At 43.7% G+C, this 25610-nt stretch overlaps 1 protein-coding gene and 1 pseudogene across 1 annotated transcript in view; both read right to left on the reverse strand.

Moving 5' to 3' along the window:
* Positions 1-25610, reverse strand: part of LOC130110628 (NACHT, LRR and PYD domains-containing protein 12-like) — a 571318-nt gene that overhangs the window by 205298 nt on the left and 340410 nt on the right. Inside the window, 2 exon segments of the mRNA XM_056277791.1 lie at positions 13297-13470; positions 15555-15728. Coding sequence (XP_056133766.1) covers positions 13297-13470; positions 15555-15728 — 348 coding nt within the window.
* On the reverse strand, positions 16285-21290 carry LOC130106767 (protein NLRC3-like; annotated as a pseudogene).

Below are 25610 nucleotides of genomic sequence, written 5' to 3' on the forward strand. Positions count from 1 at the left end.
TGGGTCCCTCTGGGTCGTCAGGTAGGTGTAGAGAAGCCGCATAATGGGAGGACGCCTGCACATGACAGCTTTTTACGTGGAGTGGCTGATGTGCCACCACACGGTCCTTGGCAGGAGGTGGCCAGAGTCCAATGGTATAGAGAAACTAGATGATTGGGGACCACCTTCTGTTGCAGCCTTCATCCACCTTCACTGCCGTTGTGACCTGGAGACATCTTCCACCAGTTCCACCGTTGAGGTCTTTGTTGGATCACACTTCGACTGGACCCTCCTCCGTGACCTATCTGCCTTGGATGACCCTACCAGGAGCCAAGCGCCGAACGGCATAGCTCTTGGGATCATAGGTACATGCAAGCTTCTCCACCACGACAAGGTGTCAATACAGGAGAACAGTAAATACAGCACCATGCAATCAAACTAACTTTGCTGTATTTGCTCAATGAAACTTACTCCTTGTACATATAGATCAAATCATTATCTGTTAGTGCCACCTAAGGATGAAGTGTTTAAAGTGCTTACTGGTCCATGTAGTAACTGCAGGACTGGCTCTCTGAGCATGAAACAACCTTGTGTCTGTAAATATGAGTTACACCAAAGTCAAGTTTTAACAGACAATGCAGATCATCAATATTTCATAGACGGGCACATTATGAAAAGTGAAATGTCCCTTTAAATATACAATTTATAATTCTGTATTTTACTGTGATTTGGGGCTTACATGGGCCCATCAGACAGGGAAAGGTGAACTTGCTCTTTGTCTGCACACCTTGCCTACATGGAGGTCTAAGGGTGAGTTGAGATGAAGGGATTTAAATTGGAGATAAACTCCCACATCTGCCAAGTGTTAGAAATACAGCCCGGGCTATCTGCAGAGAGTCCCCAAACTAGAAAAAAGCAGGAGGCTTTTCAATTTCCATTTCATTTTCTACTTTGGCAACCTGAGCATTAGGGAAAGAAAGATCACAGTAATGAGGAAAATCAGTGAAAACTCAAATGCCATTAGCTTAGCCTCCCTCCAAGGTTTAGGCCAAAGCCAGACTTTAAGCATTTGTAAGCAACACTAATACACTAATACCAAACTATCAAACTGCTTTCCTTGGCATCTCTTTGTGCAAGTTAATGTTAACGGCACAACACTACTACTATCAGTAGTGTGTGCAATACACATTCACTGAAATGCAATACTTTATTTTATTCACAAAACATTTCTTGTGCAATGTCTCTTCAATTAATATTTATCATTCATCAATATATATTTTCATGTCATGATAATTCATCGCTAGTTTGATGTTATGATTTGCAATGCAACACTTTTCTCTGGGAGATCAGATAAACTTGTCCTTCACCTTGTATGTAAATGAGTTCCTAGTTTTTGAGCTCCTGTTTTATTCTGCAGGTTTAGACAGTAAACTGGGAGTAGAGGGACTAGAAACCCTCACAGGGTTAGAGAAACTTTAGTGGACAACAGTTATCTCATAGAACTGATGCTGTTTTGCAGAGAAACTTCTTTGCTGAGCGACGACACATTTCACTCCCATCTTGGTTTGGACAAATTTCATCACACATCTTTCTTTCTTTTTTACCATCTCCTGACCAATGTGAACCGCATCATGTTTTGGAATTACTCCTAATTCAGATCTACAATACAAACAAGTTCTTCCACCAACTTTAAGACTCCTTTCCAAGACAGAGGGGACTGTTACAATATCTATCTATCTATCTATCTATCTATCTATCTATCTATCTATCTATCTATCTATCTATCTATCTATCTATCTATCTATCTATCTATCTATCTATCTATCTGTCTTTTTATTAAGGGAATGAGGCAATGAAATATAATTTATTTGTTTGTTTGTTTGTTTGTTTGTTTGTTTGTTTGTTTGTTTGTTTGTTTGTTTGTTTGTTTGAATAGGGGCAGTGCATATTAATGAACATTGGTATGGCAGATACACATGTAAACATGCCGGATTGTAGCAATACTGCTAATTTACATCTGTTGTCCCTCGGCAGGTCAACACAAAAAAAAAAAAAAAAAAAACAGATGTGGTACACCACAACACAATACAATAACACTAAAATACACAACAATACATACTATACAACATTATACACCCCACAAAACCATACAATACATTACAATACAATACAATACAATACACCACAATACAATACAATAAACCACAATACAATACAATACAATACACCACAATACAATACAATACAATACAATACAATACACCACAATACAATACAATACAACATCATACCATGAAACACACAACACACAAGTGAGTGATATCATCAGCAGGACAAAGCTGCACTGAGCTCGCACCGATTAAGAATGATCACAAACTTTCCCCCTTTGTTCTTCCCAATTGTACCCATCCAATTACCCCACTCTTCTGAGCCATCCCGGTCGCTGCTCCACCCCCTCTGCCAACCCGGGGAGGGCTGCACACTACCACATGCCTCCTCCCATAAATGTGGAGTCGCCAGCTGCTTCTTTTCACCTGACAGTGAGGAGTTTCACCCGGGGAAGGTAGTGCGTGGGAGGGTAAAGCTATTCCCCCCAGTTCCCCCTCCCCCTAAACAGGTGCCCAGACCCACCAGAGGAGGCGATAGTGCAGCGACCAGGACGCACACCCACATCCGGCTTCCCACCCGTAGACACAGCCAGTTGTGTCTGTAGGGATGCCCGACATAGCCGGAGGTGACACGGGGATTTGATCCGGTGATCCCTATGTTGATAGGCAATGCAATTGACCGCCATGCCACCTGGATGCCCATTGATGGGTTTTCTCCCCCTAGTGGTGGAACATGATGGTCTAATCACCATCAGAGGTGTTACTAGTGTGTGGCCTACACAGCATACCAGTGCCTGTGTCCTACTATTATTGTTGATTTTGGAGAAGGCCTGAGGGCCGAAATGTAATCTAAATAAAATAGAAATAAAAAGGAGATATACATATGGAGCCAGTGTTTTTTCGTACCTTCAACTCTACTTCTAGTGAGCAGCACCACTACAGCCGATGGTGTGTGTTACTTTTCCATTATATAGTTAACAGTAATGGCGTTAACAGTTAACAGTATCGGCGTAAAATCTTTGCCAAATCAAATATGAAGATCATAAATCAGATTTCCATTCCGGATAGGTCGAGAGACAGGTTACCAATGACCGCCACCGGTAATGTTGGCCAGCAGGGGGCTGGTGGAAACTATACTACTGTTGGGTGATGGAGAAAGGGGGGGGGGGCATGTCCAGAGGCAGCAGGAGAGGAGGAAGGGTAGGAGTGTGGAGGTGAGAGTCGGAACTTTGAATGTTGGCACTATGACTTGCAGGTGGCTGGTGTGACAGAGGAAGATGCAGAGGACAGGAGGAGATGGAAACGGATGATCCGCTGTGGCGCCCCCTAGCGGGAGGAGCCAAAAGAAGAAGTAATAGTAGTAGTAGTAGTAGTTAACAGTAATGGACCATCAGCACTAAGAGAGCACTGTTGTCCCCCCTTGAGAACATTCGGCTAATTTAGACCCCTTTGGTAAGAAAATAACATGACTATTGATAAATCTCTATCTGACAGTTATGGGCCAAGTTCTTTCCAGGTTACACACCAGCAAAGACTATTTCTTGTCCAAATTGTCTCTCCTCTTACTGTTCATATGTCCATGTAGCTTAATTTGTACATTGTCATAAAAATAATTAGTTTGCATCAATAAAGTGAAATGTTTGAACATCATCCTTATCCTGACAGCTCCAACAATGATGCAATATCTAAACAGTGTAATAGTGTGAGACCTTAAGGCCTCTTGATTTAATTTACAATTATGACTTCATTAGGGGAAAAGGCAGCACCAGGGAATGTAACTTGCAGCTATATGATTCACACAATGAGATCCCGGTCTTAAAAAACGAAAAAAGAAAACAAAATGTGGGCCCCCTTGATTGAAATGGCATCAAGATAAAAAAAGAGCTCTTAATTGCTTAAGATGAGCAATGAGCAACAATATTTCTTCAAAAAACAACGATAATAGACAAATAATTGGCAAAGAGGTGAGATGCTGCACGCAATCAAGCAAAAACAATTCAGCAGCACCACAGCCAAACTTCAAACTCACACATACACACACCACCACCATCATCATCATCATCATCATCATCATCATCAGCGGTCACATGGGTTGAGTATGACCGTCCTCCCTCTGGTTCTCTCTGGGTCCTCAGGTGGGTGTAGATGCTGATCCTGGAGCCACATAATGGGAGAACTCCTGCACGTGACAGCTTACGTGGAGTGGCTGATGTGCCTGCAGCCGCCACACGGTCCTTGGCAGGGAGAGACCAGAGTCCAATGTCATGGAGAACCAAGACGACTGGGGAGCACCCTCTGTTGCAGCCTTCATCCAGCTTCACTGCCGTTGTGGCCTGGAGACATCTTCCACCAGTTCCACCGTTGAGGTCTTTGTTGGATCTTGCTTTGTCTGGAACCTCCCACTTGACCTATCCACCTTGGGTGACCCTACTCTCATATCACCTGACACTGGGCCGGATCCACCCACTGTCCGGCAGATCCACATAGGAATCACATCCGCCCATAGACCGCCCCCCGCCTCTGTGCCGATTCCGGCAGATCATTATAGCAATCACATCCGCTCCTAGACCGCCTGTGGGTCAGTACCAGCTTTGGGCCCGGTACGGCCCAAAGCCGGTACAGCTCCGTAAGCCGGATCCATGTCCGTATTGGCCCCTTGTGCAAAAATCCGTTTCGCAGGTCCGCGCCAGTTGATGCGATACATCCGGCCCAGATCTGGCCCAGTTTCACCAGCTCCGGACGGCATAGCTACTGGGATCATCGGTACATGCAGGCTTCTCCACAACGGCAAGGTAGCGATCCAGAAGACACACATGTACACACACACACACACACACACACACACACACACACACACACACAGCAAATCTGTTGTTGTGTAGCCGCCCTTGTGTTTGCATGTGATTGTGTGAGGTATTGATTTCTTCCCTGGCCTCCTGCCCTCTCTCCCGTCACCATCCTGCCCAGAACAGAGGGGAGCACAGCAGGACTGTTGTGCGACTGTATGTGCTGTAGACAACATGACAACGGTTCAATATGAGATAATGTTGCGTTGTCCTATGCAGACATAACACCCTGCCGTCTCTCCCTCCCAGCAGGGGAAATAAGACCCAGTAGCAGGAAGCCGTACCAGCTACCAGCGGAGCTCCCTTATAAATACCCTCCTGCTGACTGTCTTGAAACTAAACCCCCTACGTACAGCGACGGCGTAGGCAGAAGTATTTGCTGCGGGTGACGTATTAAATCAAACACTAGTCAGAGTGTGAAACACAACGTGTGGAGCTGTGGTGTTGTTGTGAGACTTCTGTAAAAACTCCTCCTCCGTTGTCCTTTTGTCAGGGTAAATAGGGCCCATACGCTGGTGAAGACACATTTCATTGGATATCTGTCTGATATTCAAATCCAGCGGCTCATAACTTCTCACTCCTATGGCGTGGACATTTCAAAGTTATTCACTTTGACATTTCCTGATTTGTGAATTGGTAATCTGCGGTGTTTTCTTCACGAGTTGTTTAGTTTTTTGTGTGGCAATTGTGATGTATTTCAACACACATTAGATTGATAAGAAGCTAATGTGGAGATGTCAGACCAACTGCAGATGGTTAAGAACGATTCGTGGACTGGTTCACAAATACAGACATGCCTGTCAAGCCCCAACAAACAAGGACATAGTTTATGAAGATGTCTGTGATGTTCTCATTCATCCAGGTCGTCATGGGTACCCAAAGGAGGTGAATCAAGTGCAGCTGGACTTGGTATATATCCGTGAAGACGTTTCGCCTCTCATCCAAGAGGCTTCCTCAGTTCCTGCCTTTCTGACTACCCTTTTTACACACACGAGGGGGCACAGACACTTTAAACTGACTTTCAAGTTAAGGCTTTTTCGTTGTGCATCTTTTATTCTTTTATCAATTTACTCTCATGTCTCTCCGTCTCTTCTTGTGTTTTCAGTTTTAGTCTCTCGTTTGTGTTCTGTGTCGTTTTGAACTCTGTCGGCGTCTTGTTTCGTAAAGCACTTTTAAAACCTAGTTTTGAGAAGAGGTGTAAAAATAAAACGTGTTATCGTTCATTAGGTCCTCTAAGAGAGTCAGAGCCCATGCAGAGAAAGACTTGGAGGACGCACTTTGAATGGACGAGAAGAAAGGTGAAGCTGATCCTCTCTGCTGTTCTCTTTCTGACACTGTAGTTGTCTTTTCTCATTTTAACAGTGTCACAAATATAAAAAAGGAGGGCATTAAACACTACTAAATCAGTAATGTGTACAAAAGTTGAATAAATTATTTCAGAAATGCTCATTTCAGCTTGATATTCACAGGATAGAAACCCGCTACCTGGACTGCTCTAGGGTTATTTAATTGAATGGGCTTCATGTTTGTATTGTCTGGGATTCACAGTGGACGGGTCACTATCTCTACTGTTGTGAGGGGGTGAACCCTCAGCATCTGGTGTTTTGTTTGGTCGTTTTTATACTTACATTCAGTGCAGTAAAATCTGGTGTACAGCTGCATTTAAGTATTTCATACACTGATGTAAAATAGTAAAACATGTCAGAAAACAAACCAAACTCAGATGGTGCAACAACTTCTCCAAATGGCAGCACTCCTCATTCTTGTGATGTCTCGTCAGACTCTGCGCCTCTTGCTGGCTAACGCCTTGCAGCAGGAGCACCATGCCTCCTCTTCTTCCTCCTCGCTGTCTGAACTACTTGATGGAGAAGGAGACCTCCTGCTGGGACTTAGTCCATACCTGGAAAACTGCTCCTCTTCCTCCTCCTCCTGCCTGCACCACTTTAGGGAGCTCCATGCCTCCTTCTCTTATATATGTACAAAAGTATTGGGACGCCTGGCCATTACACCTACAGGAGCTTTTATGACATCCCATTCTAACTCCATAGGCATTAATATGGAGTCCCCCCCCCCCCTTGCAGCTATAACAGCTTCCACTCTTCCAGGAAGGCTTTCCACAAGATTTTGGAGTGTGTCTGTGGGAATTTTTCCCATTCATCCAGAAGAGCACTTGTGAGGTCAGGCACTGATGTTGGACGAGACGACCTGGCTCGCAATCTCCCTTCTAGTTCATCCCAAAGGTGTTGCATGGGCTTGAGGTCAGGGCACTGTGTGGGCCAAGACATTTTGTAAAATTCTATGCTTCCAACTTTGTGGAAACAGTTTGGGGAGGACCCTCTTCTGTTCCAGCAGGACTGTGCTCCAGTGCACAAAGCAAGGTCCATTAAGACATGGTTGGGTGAGTTTTGGTGTGGAAGAACTTGACTGGCCTGTACAGAGCCCTGACCTCAAGCCCATCCAACACCTTTGGGATGAACTAGAACGGAGATTGTGAGCTAGGTCTTCTCGTCCAAACATCAGTGCCTGACCTCACAAACGCTCTTCTGGATGAATGGACGAACATTCCCACAGACACACTCCAAAATCCTGTGGAAAGCCTTCCCAGAAGAGTGGAAGCTGTTATAGCTGCAAATGGGGGGGGGGGGGCAACTCCATATTAATGTCTATGGAGTTAGAATGGGATGTCATGAAAGCTCCTGTAGGTGTAATGGCCAGGTGTCCCAATACTTTTGTACATATAGTGTGTGTGTGTGTGTGTGTGTGTATGATTAAAAATATATAAATAAATGATATGAAATATCTTCAACATAATGAATGATTTTAGACTTGTTCTTGTTTTCATGTGACGGGCGTGATTTTATCTATCAGGGATTGTTAATTTTCTCTCTAAAGTGCAGTAAGATGTATTCCACATGGTTTCCAGCTGATCCTGTATTTACCAGACCATCCAGACAGTTGCTTATCATACTATAATGGAAGGAACTCTGTCTGTGTCTGTCTGTCCTTCAGTCTTCTAGACAACCGTTCATCCGATCGACTTCACACTCGCTGGGTGTGTTGCTGAGGACCCACGGAAGTGCAGTGTCGAGTGAAGTTGTTTGGATGAGCGGTTTGACAACATCGAAGGACAAACACACACACACACACACACACACACACACACACACACAACACATTCATACAGACAGACGTTTTTCCCGTGGCGACCAGACGAACAGCGCCACCCTGCCACTGCAACAGTGGTGGCTCCTGCCACATCTGTCAGGGGGGCAATTGTTGCAATGATGGCTAAGGTGACCCCCCCCCTTCAATGAGTAAATTAACCTAAGTCAGTAAACTAACTTGACATTCTCACATTGCATTGTACCATTTATTTTTTCTAGTCACCTCACGTAGCAATACCACCAGTCAACCACTAGATGGAAACATAAGACAAGGACTGCCCCTGAGCCTAAATACTGTACAATATTTGTGGACTCCTACATACAGCAGTTCATTGTAAATGCCTTGAAAAAATTAGTTTGGCTTTACAACGACTGAACAATCCACTGTTGTCATCAACATGGGCCCACGATGCTACGGGCCTTCTACAGAGACACAACCGAGAGCATCCTGACTGGATGCTCCACCGCCTGGCATGGGAACTGTTGTGCCCACAACCGCAAAACCCTGCAGAGGGTTGTGTGGACGGTCCGGGACACCAGTAGATGTGAGTTTCCCTCCATCCAGGACATATACAACGATGTTGTGTCAGCAAAGCCCGTAGGATTATCAAAGACACCAGCCCCCCCAACTATGGACTGTTCCAGCTGCTACCGTCAGGCGAGCGGTACCGCAGCCTCAAAGCCCGGACCAGTAGGCTGCAGAACAGCTTTTACCACCACGCAACCAGGCTTTTGAACAAAGACCATTAAAGACACTAAGCCTGGTGCCGGACTGACGGGTACTGACCTATGGTCTTCAGTAGATCATCAGTTTACACACACACACACACAGCACATTACATACACCACACACTATTTATTGTTATTGCTGCCGTTTTGTTGTGTTGTTATTGTGTGTTGTTGTTGCTGCAGTGTTGAGGAGCTGAAACACAAGAATGTGACTCTTGTACTTGTATAATGAGACGTAACAAATAAAGAGTCTTGAACCAACAGATAAACTGTCACCTGTCAGTTTGGCCTCATAATCAGCTATGAATGTGGACACACACCTGCTTTACCCTTCATCACATATCAGCGAGTCAGGTCTTCACTCTCACAGTCACCTGCCTCAGTCTTCATCACACAGCCTTGCTTTCTTGACAGCAAGACTGACTCCAACACTCCACAAACCCCTCACCTCCCAGAGGAGGAGGTGGCTGTTCAGAAAGGTGGTGTTTTGGGGCAGAGTGGATTAGATCTGCCCCCAGTAACTGAGTTTCATTCCAATAAGGAACCAGTAAAATGTTCAATTCCTCACATTTATAACAAATGACCTTTCATGAAAACCGGTTCAGAATGAAGCGTGTTAAAGTGGACTCTGAAGACCGTCTCCCTCCTGATACACTAAGGAAGGAGAAAAGGACTAGTAGCGACTGGCTGGACAGAGGGACCGAGCTGGGAAGGAGGTGCAGCAGGTAAGGGCGATCAAGGATGGAGATGGAAATGTGCTGACAAGCGAGGAGAGTGTGTTGAGGAGGTGGAAGGAGTACTTTGAGGGGCTGATGAATGAAGACAATGTGTACTTATTGTGTAATAATACACAATTTTTATACAAAATACAAACAGCTGAGTGGTTGAGCAGCTATAATGTGCAGTAAGTGGGGTTCAATATTTACTGCACATAAACACTCATTTCATAATCCTGTTGTGTTGTAAGACATCACATGTGATGAAAACAACTCAACACCACCTGGCAGTGAACCACCGCCTCCAACACCATCAACAAGCACTGGAACCAGAAGGTAAACACACTTCATGTACACAGCTGCTGATGACAATAAAATGGAGTTTGAACGGACCACAGAGCTGCAGATGAGTCCAAGTAGACTTTCACACAACAAAGCTCCACCTTGCTGCTGCACCACATCAACACTGCATTTTAATAGTGTGTCTGTTCCACAGGGAACAGGAAGTACATGGAGAGATGGGACGACAAGTTCCTCCAGCACAGCCAGAAGATGAACGAGTCACTCTTAAACACAATGGAGCGCACAACCAATGCTGCACTGAGCCTCATGGACCCACGGGGACCTGCAACAGCAACACAGCAGCAGGGACTTCACACAGGTTCAGCCAACACGTGTGTGTGTGTGTGTGTGTGTTCATACACACAGAGTGTTGTGATGCGTCTAGTGCAGCAGTGTGTAGTTGGAGGGAAGGTGCACGTGTTCTTCCAACCCGCTTGTGTCTTTCCTGCCCTTAGCTTGCTGCCGCTGGCTAGCCTTTGTGGCGAATAGGGAAGCATCCTAGCGGGTAAGCCTTCCCTTGCCAGTACATAGCCTCTCCTTCACCAAGACTCCTGCCAGGCCTCCCCGTGGCCACACATGGTAACTGGGGTCTTGCGGCCCCAGGCTAACTTGGCAGGGGATCTCGGAGCAGCAGTGGGCCCCAGAGATATGGTGTGCAGGCCCACCCTGGTGGACACACCCTGGCACCTATCAACCACTGCCCCGCTGCCTTGTGGGTGAGTCTGGAAGACATAAGGCTAAGGGAGCTTACCCGGCAGCACGCTTCGAGGCGGTTTCCGAAAAACTGGATTTCTGGCAGCCCCCTGCAGTTGTGTGGAGGTGCCGGTCGTCTAGGGATCCCCCTTGCCATCGGAACCATCTCCTCTACAATCAAGTCATGTGGCGTTGGGAGAAGCGCACCCCCCATGCCACTTTAAAAACCATCTCTGCGCAGGTATCTTCTGCTATCTGAGTCCTCAAAGGACCCACAAATAGAAGAAGATGGTCATCATCGGCCACGATGGACAACCAGCAAGCAAGCAAGCAAGTGTTCATGGTGGTTCAGGTGCTCTGCATTGATAAATTATACACAAATATAGAAAAATAAAAGTTGTTTAATGTATTTAATTCAATACAATAAAAACTAATAATTGAATATTTTAGCCATTTTATTTATGTAGCACATTTTATTACAAGTAAGCTCAATGTGCTTTACATTAGAAGACAACATATCAATATAGGCATAAAGATTACATAAACATAGGGAACATAAACAATGTAAATATAAGAATATAAGCATGATTAAAATGCAGAAACTGATCAATGAAGCATACACCTAACACACATTAAACACACCACACAACTATTACAACCCCAAAACACATATCTTTGGTCACACTGTCTTTGGTTAGTGTGTGTGTGTGTGTGTGTGTATACAGAGTGATCTATCATGTCAGTAGGTGTGTTTGGGCAGGAGTGTGAGTGTTCCTCCAGGACACAGGAGGCGTCTCTACCTCCTCTATCTAACACACACACACACACACACACACACACACACTGAGGAGTCAGGTGACACAAACCTAAACCCAACATGGAGAGGTTCAGTGAATGTGGAGGTGAAGGTGTAGAGGTGTGTCAGTGTGTCAGAGGAGACTCTGTAGAAGGACAGAGTTCCAGCAGACCAGTCCAGATACACTCCTACTCTGTCAGAGGAGGAGGGGGAGATACGTATCACTGTTACTCTTTTATTTTGACAGGCACTGTATCCATCACTATAGCAGAACAGTCTACAGGACTTTTCATTCCATCCAAGCACAGAGACATCACCTCCTCCTCTCCTTCTGATTCCTCTGTAAGTCACTCCTATATGAACATCTCCTTCCCACTGTACCTCCATGTAACAGCGGTCAGTCAGACTCTCTCTACATAGAACCTGTCTCCAGGAGTCAAACCTGTCTGGATGATCAGGATACGACTGCTCCTCTCTCTCCCATGTCACCTTTCTGTTGTCCTCAGACAGAAGGAGGTCTCTGTGTGCTGTGTTTGGGTCCAGTGTGAGTTCACAGGCATCTGTTGGAGACAACAAGACACAATACAGCAGCGATTGTTGATCTAATGTTCCTCTTCTGTTTGGTTTGTGTTGATTTAGTCACAGGTTGGACCTCATCTATCAACATGTTCATAAATGTGTAAGTTCCCTCGTATCATGTTATGAATTACACTGCCGCTGCATTTATCACATGTTCTGAGGTATGAAGTTTCCATCGTACTCTTGTGTGTATTATGATGAACACCAATCATTCATAAATTGGAAGCACGTCACATGACCTTATTTACCATGAATTAACATTACTGCTCCTTGTTCAGTCCACCTCTGAGATAATGGACTGTACTAATATAGCCTGAATATTAGTCTTAATAGTGGTCTTAATGGTGATCTTGATATTGGTCTTAATAATGGTTTTAATGTTAGTCTTAATAGTGGTCTTAATAGACTTTAACAGCAGGGCTCTGATGAATCAGAATCAACTCAAAAGTCACTCGTCATTCTCAGGGGAGAAAAAAAATCATAAATCCGTCTTGTCCCTGAAAAGACGCTCTTGTCAAATCCTCTATAACAGAAGGTGGGCCCATTTAAAATGTGGACTTACAGTATTGTGTCCCTATAAATCTTCGTCTTCAGTAATTAAATGAATATTACACAGGGAACAATCACAGGAAGTCTTTCCAGTAGTCTATTAATCATTCTAAACATTTTATCTCACTTCAATATTGTTTGCAAACATGTTTTTCTCAAGTCTTTTGTTCATCTTTCTTCATATCTCCATATACGACTACAAAGTCTGTTCAAATAAGACTATTTAATGAATAAAAGTGAAAGTTTCTGCATAAAAGTAGAAGTGTGGAGTGGACACACATCTTACGTGTGGTCTCAGGTTTTCATACATTTCTGTCAGATGTGTGAAAAAGTTGATAAATCCACTTTTCATGTAGAAACCTCAGTATGAAGGAACCACACACACACTAGTGCTGAAGTTCCTTGATAAATGAGACCTAATGACTGTTAATTTCTCAGCAGTGTGATGAAGACACATCATGTCCACCATCCTCTTCATCCCAGTAGGATGTGAATGAATGGATGTCACACACTGCTGTGTGGATGCACTTTCCATCTAAACAGCTGAATGTGATCTGCTTTGTTCTCATGAAGAAACTAAACACACACTTACACTTCCTCACACCTGGTGTCAACCTGCACACTCCAGCATGGTCCAGCCTGGGGGTGGAGGAGAGACACAGTCACACCATCACATCCATCCAGTATCAGTCCTGTCCACTGTTACAGAAGAACCAGTCTGATCCAGCATCAGAGTAGGAGGAGAAAATCCTTGTAGAAGACATGATGAGTGAGTGTCATCCAGCCTGTCCATACCTGAGTGTGTCCAGTCTCCAGTGTGGATCCTCCAGTCCAGCAGAGAGCTGCTTCTCTCCTGAGTCTCCAGGCTGGTTGTAGCTCAGGTCCAGCTCTCTCAGATGGGAGGGGTTGGAGCTCAGAGCTGAGAGCAGAGAAGGAACACCTTCCTCTGTGACCAGACAGCCCGACAGCCTGAACACACACACACATTATTTTATTTCAGCTGTTGATGTGTAAGAGTGTCTCATGAAACATGTTCAACATAATCAGGTTCCTGAATAAGTTTCAGCTTCACTAAACCAAACGATAATAATGGATTATATTTTTAGGGTTTTATCTGGACACCCAAAGCACTTCACAGAGAAGGGGGGAAACTCACCTCAACCACCACCAATGTGTAGCACCACCTGGATGATGCACGGCAGCCATTTTGCACCAGAACGCTCACCACACATCAGCTTAAGGTGGAGAGGGAGGAACCATTGAGCCAATCATACTGGGGGAAGATTAGGTGGTCAGATGGAGAGAGCCAGGCTGGGAAAAATTTGCCAGAACACCGGGGGACCCCCTACTCTTTGCTTTAAGTGCCATGGGGTGTTTGATGACCACAGTGAGTCAGGACCTCGGTTTTAACAGCTCATCCGAAGGACGACATCTCCTACACCACTGTGTCCCCATCACTGCACTGGGGCCTTGGCTGTTTTTTTTAAGTGCACAGGGAATACTGCCCCCTACTGGCTCACCAACACCAAATCCAGCAGCAACTCATTTTTCTCGGGAGGTCTGCAATCCAAGTACTAGCCAAGCCCACACTTGCTTAGCTTCTGTCATTGGGCAGATCCAGGGTACATGTTGGTATGGCTCCCAGCAAACCAACCCAACCTGAGTTAACTGGTATCACGACGATGGTCAACAACTTCCTCTGTCAACTCAGGTCACATGATCAGACTAGGGTGCATGTTGGTATGCACACTTTTCTTTGTTATTATTTACAGTAGCTGCAACCCTAGTTGTATGAAGAGGTCTTGGATACAAATCAAGACTAAATATAAAACATGATCCGAAGTGGTCAGTATTCCCTGTCCTTATTCTTTCAGTGGTGTGAATGTGTGCTACTGTACAACACATTAACACTTTATATGATTTGCACCAAACTGAATAAAAATAGAAATAAAAAAAGTGAAGTAAAAAGGATAGAGGGCATCCATCTCTGCCAGAAAATCTTCCAGTAAAGAAGTTGTCCATCTCTAATAATGAGGGGTGGTCTAAGATGGTGGGGGTCCAGAAAGGTGTGTGTTGTGGCCCTGCTGCTGGCAGCTCCAAGCAGACCTCTCTGACAGCAGATAGTCTATGGAAATGAGAGTTTATGCTTTACAGCTGTGATGTGAGCACAAGTTGGCTGAGTGTACTGACCACCTGCAGTTTTGAGGGAAATCCTGATATTAATGAGGCAACACACAGTCATGAAGCCCCACAGAGAGGTATCAAACCCAGCAGTGAACAAGGACCACATAGCTTTATAGATCATGTGATGAACACACATCATATAGAATATGTCATTAACACACTGTCATGTTTTGTTCTTAGGGGGGTACAGTGATGAGGACACATTGTGTGCTCAGAGCTGCAGAGGTCAATGCATCCTTTTGTGTTGTCATAGTAGAGACATGAGTGTGAACACACTGCCAGAGGAAGTGATGCCTCCTTCACTCCTACAGTGTGTCTGTAACAGGAAGATGAAGTCGCTCTTCACCCCAGAACCTGTGGCCTGTACCTCCACATTTAAAAGACAGACAAAACCACTAAAACATGAACCTCTACACAGGGTTACCACCTCACATTCATGTGTCCATACAAGCACATGTGTATTTAAGTTGTGTTTGATACACTACAATATAACCTTAACCAGTGCAGTATTTTTCAGGTGAAAACAGTTACACTGCAAACAAACAAGAAATATGAATTATAAATATGTAGTTGGAATATGGTCAGAAGGAAGGCCTTGCTATGCCTGTTAGACTATTTCACCTTTTTCTCTGAAAACCAAACTGTATTTATTTGTAATGTGTTGACATGACCTCTTTGCTGGTGTATGAGCTCATGGAAAGCAGTTGATAGGAAGTAGAAAGTAGAACCAGAGCTTATTACTACAACTGGTCTGTAATTCCTCCAGTCAGAGAAAAGACCACCCAGGTTAGGATGTACCGACTGCCATTAAAGTGGATGTAAATGAGGACTGAAGTGGTCCTGTGTTGTAGAGGTTTAGGAATACTGACCTGAGAGTTTCCAGTCTACATTGTGGACTCCCCAGTCCAGCAGAGAGCAGCTTCACTCCTGAATCCTGCAGATCATCGTTACTCAGGTCCAGCTCTCTCACACTAGAGGAGTTGGAGCTGAGAACTGAGGACACAACTTCACAGCTTCTGTCTGACAGATTACAGAAACTCAACCTGAATGGACACACACACACACACATACTATATCATTCTACCACATTGTAATGGCGTTAATACTTTCGATTTTACTACCTGTTGTCATCATTACAAGAGTTTGGATAATAGTACTTTATTATAGTATTCATCCAACATGTAAATAACAAAATATTATTACTACGAGAGTACCATTACTGCAGTTACTTTTACTACTAGTCCTACTATAACTGCAATGGCTCATTCTTATACAACTACTGCAACTACTGTGACTACTAATACTATTGTTACTACTAGACTAGCGCTACTGCTACTACTACTATTACTGCTTTTACTACTGCTGCTAATTCCACTACTCCCTGCTTCTTTTATGATTACTGCTACTTACAACTATAACAAGTACTGTTTTAATAGCTGTAATTATTCTATCATTTTAATGTCTTTAATACTTTTGATTTTAGAACCTGTAACCCCAATAACAGTTTCAATAATCAGTGTAATAAAACAATATTTTATCACCAATGAAAAATAAGAACACATAATAGATTTAATACTTTACAAGTCCTAATCCATATACTTACAGAGCTGTACTGGAGGCTTTGACCACTGGCAGCAGCCTCAGAAGACCCTCCTCTGAAGAAGAGTATTTCTTCAGGTCAAACACGTCCAGCTCCTCTTCTGAAGACAGTAAGATGAAGACCAGGGCTGACCACTGAGCAGGAAAGAGTCGGTCTGTGGAGAGTCTTCCTGATGTCAGGTACTGTTGGATCTCCTCCACTAGAGAATGGTCATTCAGTTCATTCAGACAGTGGAACAGACTGATGCTTCTCTCTGGAGAGAGATCCCCCCTGATCTTCTTCTGGATGTACAGGACTGTTTGCTGATTGGTGTGTGACTTACTTCCTGTCTTTCCCAGCAGTCCTCGTAGGAGATTCTGGTTGGGTTCCAGTGAGAGGCCCAGGAGGAAGCACAGGAACAAGTCCAGATGTCCGTTTGGACTCTCTAACGCCTTGTCCACTGCTGTCTGGTAGAGGTCTGTTTTTTTACGTTTGTCTCCAAGTGGTTTAGACCTGCAGGAGATTCACTGTGTTGCTGACAGCAGATTGACTCCAGTGTTGATGAATGAGAGAAAGACATAAAGAGCAGCCAGAAACTCTTGAATGCTCAGATGGACAAAGCAGAAGACCTTGTCCTGGTACAGCCCACACTCCTCTTTAAAGATGTGTGTGAACACTCCTGAATATACTGAGGCTGCTCTGATATCAATGCCACACTCTGTAAGGTCTGCTTCATAGAAGATCAGGTTGCCTTTCTCCAGCTGTTCAAATGCCAGTTTTCCCAGAGACTCAATCATCTTCCTGCTCTCTGTATTCCAGTGTGGCTCTGTTTCAGATCTCCCATGATACTTCACATTCCCCTGGATGGACTGAACCACCAGGAAGTGGATGTACATCTCAGTCAGGGTCTTGGGCATCTCTCCTCAACACGTGATCCAGAACTGTAGCAGTGATCCAACAGAAGACTGGGATGTGACACATGATGTGGAGGCTTCGTGATGTCTTGATGTGCGAGATGATTCTTCTGGCCTGCTTCTCATCTCTGAATCTCTTCCTGAAGTACTCTTCCTTCTGTGGATCAGTGAACCCTCTCACCTCCGTTATCATGTCAACCCACTCTGGAGGGATCTGGTTGGCTGCTGCAGGTCGTGTGGTTATCCATAGGTGAGCAGTTTCCCCTTGATGAGGTTTGTCAGCAGCACGTCCACTGAGGTGGACTTTGTGACATCAGTCCAGATCTCATTGTTCTGGAAGTCCAGAGGAAGTCGACACTCATCCAGACCATCAAAGATGAACACAACTTGGAACTGGTCAAAGCTGCAGATTCCTGCTTCTTTGGTTTCAATAAAGAAGTGATGAAAAAGTCCCACCAAGCTGAACTTTTTATCTTTCAGCACATTCAGCTCTCTGAACGTGAATGGAAATGTGAAGTGTATATTGTGGTTGGTTTTGTCTTCAGCGCAGTCCAGAGTGAACTTTTGTGTTAAGACTGTTTTCCCGATGCCAGCCACTCCCCTTGTCATCAATGTTCTGATTGGTTTATCTTGTCCGGGTAAGGGTTTAAAGATGTCTTCACATTTGATTGGTGTTTCTGGTCTCGCTGGTTTCCTGGATGCTGTTTCAATCTGTCTGACCTCATGTTCATTATTGACCTCTCCACTCCCTCCCTCTGTGATGTAAAGCTCTGTGTAGACCTGATTCAGAAGTGTTGACTCTCCTTGTTTAGCAACACCCTCAAACAAACACTGAAACTTCTCCTTCAGAGCTGCTTTGAGGTTACTCCGGCACAAGGGAACAGGGGTTTCTGAATAAACAAACCAGCAATCAGTGAGTGGATGTTACTGTAAATGTGAGAAACAAAAACTTTACCAAACTCCATAGTATTAATTCAGCTCATCACTGGTGGATGGACAAGCAGGTTTTATTTAAACCAAACAATGAGGATATGTATATAATCTATACAAAGGGTAGATTTATCCAAATACATTTCTACAAAAACATGTACATTAATAATTCATTTCTACTGTCATAATATTTTGATGATTGCTGTCACATCTCTTGTAGTAACCATGTATTAGATAGAACATCTTTACTGGGATTATGGGGACAGTGATGATGTCTTAAAGAGGTTCTCTCTGGTATTATTGTTCTGATGTGAACCATTGTCATCAGCATGTTACACCCTCATTAACCAATCAATAGTTTAACCAGATTATCCATTAGATTTCTATTATTTATCTTCCAAATGGAAACTGTCTGAACCTCCTGTGATAAATCCACATTTTCAGCAGGGTTTGAAAACAATTCCACCTCCTACTTTACCTCTATTGACCCTTTACATGGTGTTGAGGCTTTTGAATAAAGAGTCTCTTACTGCTCTCCAGAGTCAGCCAGCTCCTCCTGCTTCATACTCCTCAGGAAGTGCAGTGTGATCTTCAGAAGTGCCTCTCTGGCACTCCTCCTCTGCTCCTCCCCCTCCTCCCTCCTTCTCTCTAAGCACCCTGGGTAAGCTGGACTCGGATCCTTCTGGAACCTCTTCAACTCCTTCTTCACAAAAGTGACAATGTTCTCCTCAAGCAGCTGGAAATGAATCAGTATATGAATTAAACTTTCATGTTAAACCCACTGATGTAAACAGTGGAGCATGAAGACCTTTATGACCACAACGGTTGTTTTTAATTTCATTTGTAGGTGAAGTAAAAGGTGTTGATGTACATTTACACACCATAAATATGGAGTCCAGGTCTGTTTGATGCTCCTGGACAGACTGACCACTGAGAACCTCTGACCTCTCCTGGTGGTCTCTGTGGAGAACACATGACATGTTAGGTCTCTAGATATCAACACACACACACACACACGCCCGCAGCGTTGGCAGATTGGGCTACTTTTTATTTGATATTGAGCGGGTAAAAATGGCTCCGATAAACATAATTATTATTACATACGTACACCAGACGGACAGAGAAACTTTTTACTAAACAGTAAAAAATAAAATAGCTATTTTTGGGTTAGGGTTCAGGGCTCTGATTGGGCTATTCAAATCTGGCAACACACACACACACACACACACGAGGTTGAGGTGTTGTGTCCTGATGGATGCAGGTAGAAACACAAGGTGAACACCACTGTAAATACTGATGTGATTATTAGATGAGATGTTTTGAGAGAAGAAACTAAACCAACAGAAGGTTCAGACCAGTTCTATGTGTCATGACTGGTACCTCTGTATGTTCAGTAGGGTCTGATAACAACCAAACCATCTGTTCATATCAGCTGTTTAATTCTGACCTCTGCTCAGTAGAGTGGTGTCCAGCTTTGAATGTAATAGGTATATTCATAGACCAGTCACTCTTGAAGGACACACAGCTGGGTACAGGGGAGTCTGGTCTCTCCTGATGGATCCTGCTAAAAACAGAGGAAGACTATTTAACAAGTCTTGTTTTGAAGATGTATTAAGTAGGTATGGGTCAGAATAGTCGACTACTGCGTCAACTTTTTATCTTTAGATGTAAGGTTTTTTATCTTGTGTCAATCAATCAAACTTTATTTGAATAACACCTTTCATACAGGTTAGTGACGTTCAAAGTGCCTCACAGATGACTGACAAGCCGATAAGAGATCAATTTGAGACAATTTGAGATTAATGACAATAAAATAGATTTGAATAAAACTAGACAAATAAAGGAGATAAAATAGTTTAAACAAACAAGACAAAAAAAACGAAAGCAAAAAAAAAAGACAAAATCAATAAGATGGATAAAAATATATTATAATATTAATAATAAAATAACAGAACATAGATACAATCAAGTAAGTGAATAAGATAAAGTAAATAAGTAGATTGTTGATTGTTTTTATTATGATGTTCCCGATGGATCTGACTAGTTTTTCTTAATCTCTTGAAGTAATCAAATATATCATCCAGATATATGTAGATTAGTCCTACGTCAGTTTGGCAAATCAGGAGGAATGTTTTGAGGAGGAATCGCTGGTCGTTAGTAAGCGACGTGTTACTTGTAGTGACACGTTATGGTCCAAATTAAATTATGTTGCAAATAAAACAGATTAAAGATATAACAATTTGTACACATGCATCTCTTTACTGTGAACCAGTGTAGGCCTAAATAACAATCATAGGTCTTCACTGAATCAAGTGGGTCCAGGAAAAGTAGAGCCTAATTAATAGGGCTTCCTTGAGACCAACTAGTCGACTATTCACTCAAACAACCTCCCGACTAGTCGACTTGGAACAAACTGAGTTCACCATCTTTCTGCCTGTTATAGCAGCCCTTCACATAATGTGTAATATAAGAATGTAAATAGGAAAACGGTAATTTTGTTGCACTGTCACAAGTTGAACACTAGATGGCAAAGTGATGGTGATAGGCAGCTGTTTTAAGGTCACAGGTTAAAGGAAGTATTGTAAATGATAATAGGTATCAGGAAAACACAGTTCTTACCAAAAAGAAGACAATTTAATATTGGAACAAAGACAAAAGTCATTTTGAAATATTTTGGATCACCTTGCCTTCACCAATTCACCACATCAATACAATAAATATTGTCAATAATCAGCATGCTGTGATAAATGGGAACACACACCCAAAGAGAATATCTCAGTTGGACATTGTTACTGGACACGTGAAAAGAACAGTATTATCCTGCCAATGCCAGAGAGTAATACCAACTTTGGGTTTAACTGATAGTCACTATACATGTGACCATAGACCTCACCTCTGTTCAGTAGAGTGGTGTCCATCTTTGAAATGAATAGGTAGATGCATAGACTGGTCACTCTTGATGGACACACAGCTGGGTACAGGGGAGTCTGGTCTCTCCTGCTGGACTGGGCTACAACACAACACAAACAGACCTTTGACTCTGACTGATGATGTCAAGATGACATCACTGCTGAGCTCTGAGATGGAGACCAGTAATGGACAGATAGAGATCCTCATCTTACCTCTTAGCTTTGATCTGGCTGTCATGTTCCCCAGACAGAGTGGTCTTAGATGGAGGACCTCCCTCCTCTCTCCCCTCAGACACATTCATAGCAGAGTGTAGACCTTCACACAAACACACACAACATGCTGTGTTAGCCGGACACATTCGTTATCATAAGATTTTCATTAGAGGATCAGTTATTTGAAGGCTTGTCATCATTCATATTAGTAACATGTCACATACACACTGAGTGTATAAAATACTAGAACCACCTGCTGTCTGCATCTAACAGACTGACCAGAAACATCCAGAAAGAAGGATTTGGAGCCTTGTGGACCATCGAGACCTGGACTGTTTAACAGATGGTTGTGTTAAAGGGAGTGGGTCTCAGTGTTGGAAGGCGGTAGTGTTTTTTTACACTCAGTAGATGAACAGTAGATAAAATGTACTTCAGTCAAACTTATCCATGCTTTCAGAGCAGCTGTGAGACTTTCTGCTGAACTCACCAACAGAATGAGGAGAGACAACACACTATAACCTGTTGGTTCTGTCTGGATACCACTGAGAGGAAAACACATAAAACATTCTCATGAAATGTTCATCTCAACACCAAAGTCAGACAGAAATGCTGGAAATCATGATGCAATGAATGCCAATGAATATTCAGATCTGAAAGCCACAAATAAACATTTGGAAAGATTTTACCACCGTCATCTGGCACAACTCCACTATACAGTTATACAGTACCAAGTAATAGGAGGGAGACGAGTCATCATACATTTAATACGTTTCCTGGTAGGATTGTTACCTGGTGAACTCAGGTCCACATCAAGTCAAACAGACCTTCTGCCTTCATCAGTAGAGGACACACAGAGAGAAGATGCTTCTTATTCTCTTTGGTGGGTCCTGGATGTCTGTGGACATTTGATCACATCCTCATAACTTCAGTATCCAAGTCTAGAAATGTCAGAATGACAGACCAGTCTAACCAGTCTAACCAGTGGTCAGGTCTAGTCTGTGTCAGACAAACCACATGTCAGGTGGTTTAGTTTATCTGTGTCCACTAGATAGAGGATAAGAATCACATCTTGGACAGTGGACTGAAGAAAAGACTCAAAACTCAGAAATGAAAGTGAGGTGGAGAAACTTTTATCAATTTAAAATTCAGAAGCTGAGGTAGAAAGTCAGTGGTTATGAAAATCTGTCTACAATGACAAAATCACAGCTACAGTACAGAATATAATAAATAACAATAAAGTCTATTACTGAGGGGAAACCAGAGCAACAGTAAACTCATGTTTCTGTGTTGACAGATCTGGTTTGATAAATGGTTTGCTGTTGTTTCATACATTGTTTTGACTGATATATGAACATAGTCAACATGTCTATGGAGCCTTAAAACCGTTCAAAGTGCTCCTTCATGTTTTAGAGGTCTACAATGTTCTTCATCAACAGGCCTCGTCTCTCTTCTGTCTTTTCTTGATGACAAATCTCCTGAATCAGTTTCAGTCAAATCTGCCATTAAACAAACGGCTTCTGTTAACGTGGTCACATAGACACTGCTGTGTTAACAGTTGTTCATTCTGACAATGTGTTGAACAGAAACATCAGATATTAAGAGTCGTCTCAAACAGCAGAGTGGGTGTGGAAAAGTCCAGTCAAATTTACATTATTCTGATTGTCCGCTAGATGAAGCAGGAAGACGTCAACAGCAACAGAGATCCACTAAAACCAAGTCATGGAAGAATATCCCACTATGAGACTGTTGTGTTGCTGTGAATTACAACCCACTTTTACTGCTCCTGCTGCTACACATTTCTACCCTGAGGTCACAAAGTGAAAGTACAAATAATAAAGAGACGGGGGGGAGAGACAGACAGACAGACAGAGGGGGGGAGGGGGGCAGGTTTCAAACATCCATTCTGTAACATGGTCAGAATGATTTCTTCTCTGTTCACACATTCAGCTTCTATCTGTCAGATTTACAGACGGTGTTTCTTCACACATGACATGACAGTGTCTTCTGTCTGTCTTCACATCGTGAACGTCGCCCCCTAGAGGCAGAAAGCAGACTCTCTTATAGAGCAAGCGTACACCCAGACCCACCCTGCTATCACAGAAGACGTGTAAAGACAGCGCGCGCCGCCTCTGCTTCGTGGCTTTAATCAGACCAGATCAGACAAACAGTCCTGAGACTCTGGTCCGTCCTCCAGACGGAGCCCTGCTCCACCGACACCGAGCAAACCCCGCCTGTCTCTAACACACGAGCGCCCACCATCAAACACACCTTGGTGCAGCCGGTCCAAAAACCTGACCCCTCACCCTGCTCTCACTACAAGACAACTACACATGCAGCAGATGTGTCCAATGCAACAACACTGTCAACTGCCAACACTTAACACAACCCTGCACTGGTCCCACATTCAAGTACACACAGTCAATCAGCTGCACTCATGTGGTGTGTGGTGACCTGCCCCTGTGTGAGAGCATACGCTGGCCGCACAAAACGATGCTTCAAAATGAGGATATCCCAGCTTAAAACCGTCACACACACAGGCAACCTTGACCGCACAATGGCACAACACACATTCAAACCTTTCTTATAAACCAGCCTGCCGACATGTGTACTGTTCTGTATTACGCCGATCTGAATCTGTATGTATGTGGACATGCCCGTGTGTAACAGCTCTACCACTGACTGAATAGAAAGGTGGCTTGACTTTCTGATGGGCCCGTCTGTTGTGTTTTGCTGTGTCTGTTGTCAGCTTAATATCTGCTGTATTTGTGGCCCCTCATGTGACATCTTGTCCATAAGCTGCTTATCTTAGAAGATTATAATGTGTGATGGATCAATTTCCGTTATGATTACTGACTATAATGACATGTCTGCTGGTGCACTATGTGATGCTTTTAATTTGGCACTCTGCCCTTTTGTACCTCCCCCATCCAGATGGTGGGGGGGGGGCTCCAATTCAGAGGAAGCACCCCTGCTACCTGTCGTCTCATCTGAAGAAACCGAGGGTGTGTTTCTGCTGACAAAACGAGTTGTCTCGACTAAACCAACCCCGAGACTCTGATGTACTGTAACTTCCACTTCACATGTATGAATGTGAAACACTCCTCTGTCCAGTGCTGCTCCGCCTTTTAAACCAATGAAAACCAGTTTGGTCTGCTCCTGGACAATAACATGGTATTGGGTAAAAGACAGATCCACCAAATGTTTTTGATTTGAATGTTAAAACTCTTCAACACACTCTGAAGATGTTAAAATGTTTGCAGGAAACTCTTTTTATTCCTCATATGACATTACCGTGTAAAATCCTGACTGTCCTGCACAGCTGTTAACCAGAGTCATGATTACTGATGATGAAGGTTATGATGAGATTTAATGATTATGGATCAGTCAGTCCAAAAGCAACTCACACACCATCAAATACCGATGTAGAGAAAAGTACTTTCACTACATAAAAAGAGCAAGGTGCAGAGTGCTCCCCAGTGCAACACGCTCTCGCTCTCAGACCATCCTCAGAGCAAACGCTCAGGAAAGACACATCTGTCAATAGTCTAAGCCTAACTGGAGGACGAACCACGCAAACGCTGTCCCTCAACCAAACTAGGCAAACACTTTCCTCCACAGCTTTGTTGAAGAGACATGCTCCAAATAATAAACACAGCATGTCCATCCATCCATCCATTATCCAAGCCACTTATCTCAATCAGGGTTGTGGGAGGACTGCTGGGATAGGCTCCAGCATCCCGCAACCCCAATTGGGATAACACAGCATGTGTGAAACATAATTAATATATAACAATAGTAATCATCATCATCATCATACAGAGAAAACATACAGTCAATGTGAAAGCAGAGACCATACACACAAGTCAAATGTTCAGCAGAGTAAAAAATTCAGTCATAGCAAGAATCAGTGTCCATCATAGACGTCAGCAGGCCTTTAAATTACATTATAGGAAACATGACAAGTTGAAGTCACCATTCAAACCAGACAGACTCCATCCATCCATCCATTATCTGAACTGCTTATCCTGCTCTCAGGGTCGCGGGGATGCTGGAGCCTATCCCAGCAGTCATTGTGCGGCAGGCGGGGAAACACCCTGGACAGGCTGCCAGGCCATCACCGGGCCCACACACATTCCTAGGGACAATTTAGTACCGCCAATTCACCTACTTATATTTCTTTGTACTGAGGGAGGAGGAAACCGGAGCACCCGGAGGAAACCCACCACGGGGAGAACATGCAAACTCCACATAGAGGACGACCCGTGATGACCCCCAAGGTTGGACTACCCTAGGGCTCAAACCCAGAACCTTCTTGCTGTGAGGCGGCCGTGTTAACCGCTGTGTCACCGTGCCGCCCAAATGGACTCAGAGTCTTCAAAT

This window comes from Lampris incognitus, chromosome 1 (assembly GCF_029633865.1).
Source record: "Lampris incognitus isolate fLamInc1 chromosome 1, fLamInc1.hap2, whole genome shotgun sequence".
In the NCBI taxonomy this organism is placed as follows: Eukaryota; Metazoa; Chordata; class Actinopteri; order Lampriformes; family Lampridae; genus Lampris; species Lampris incognitus.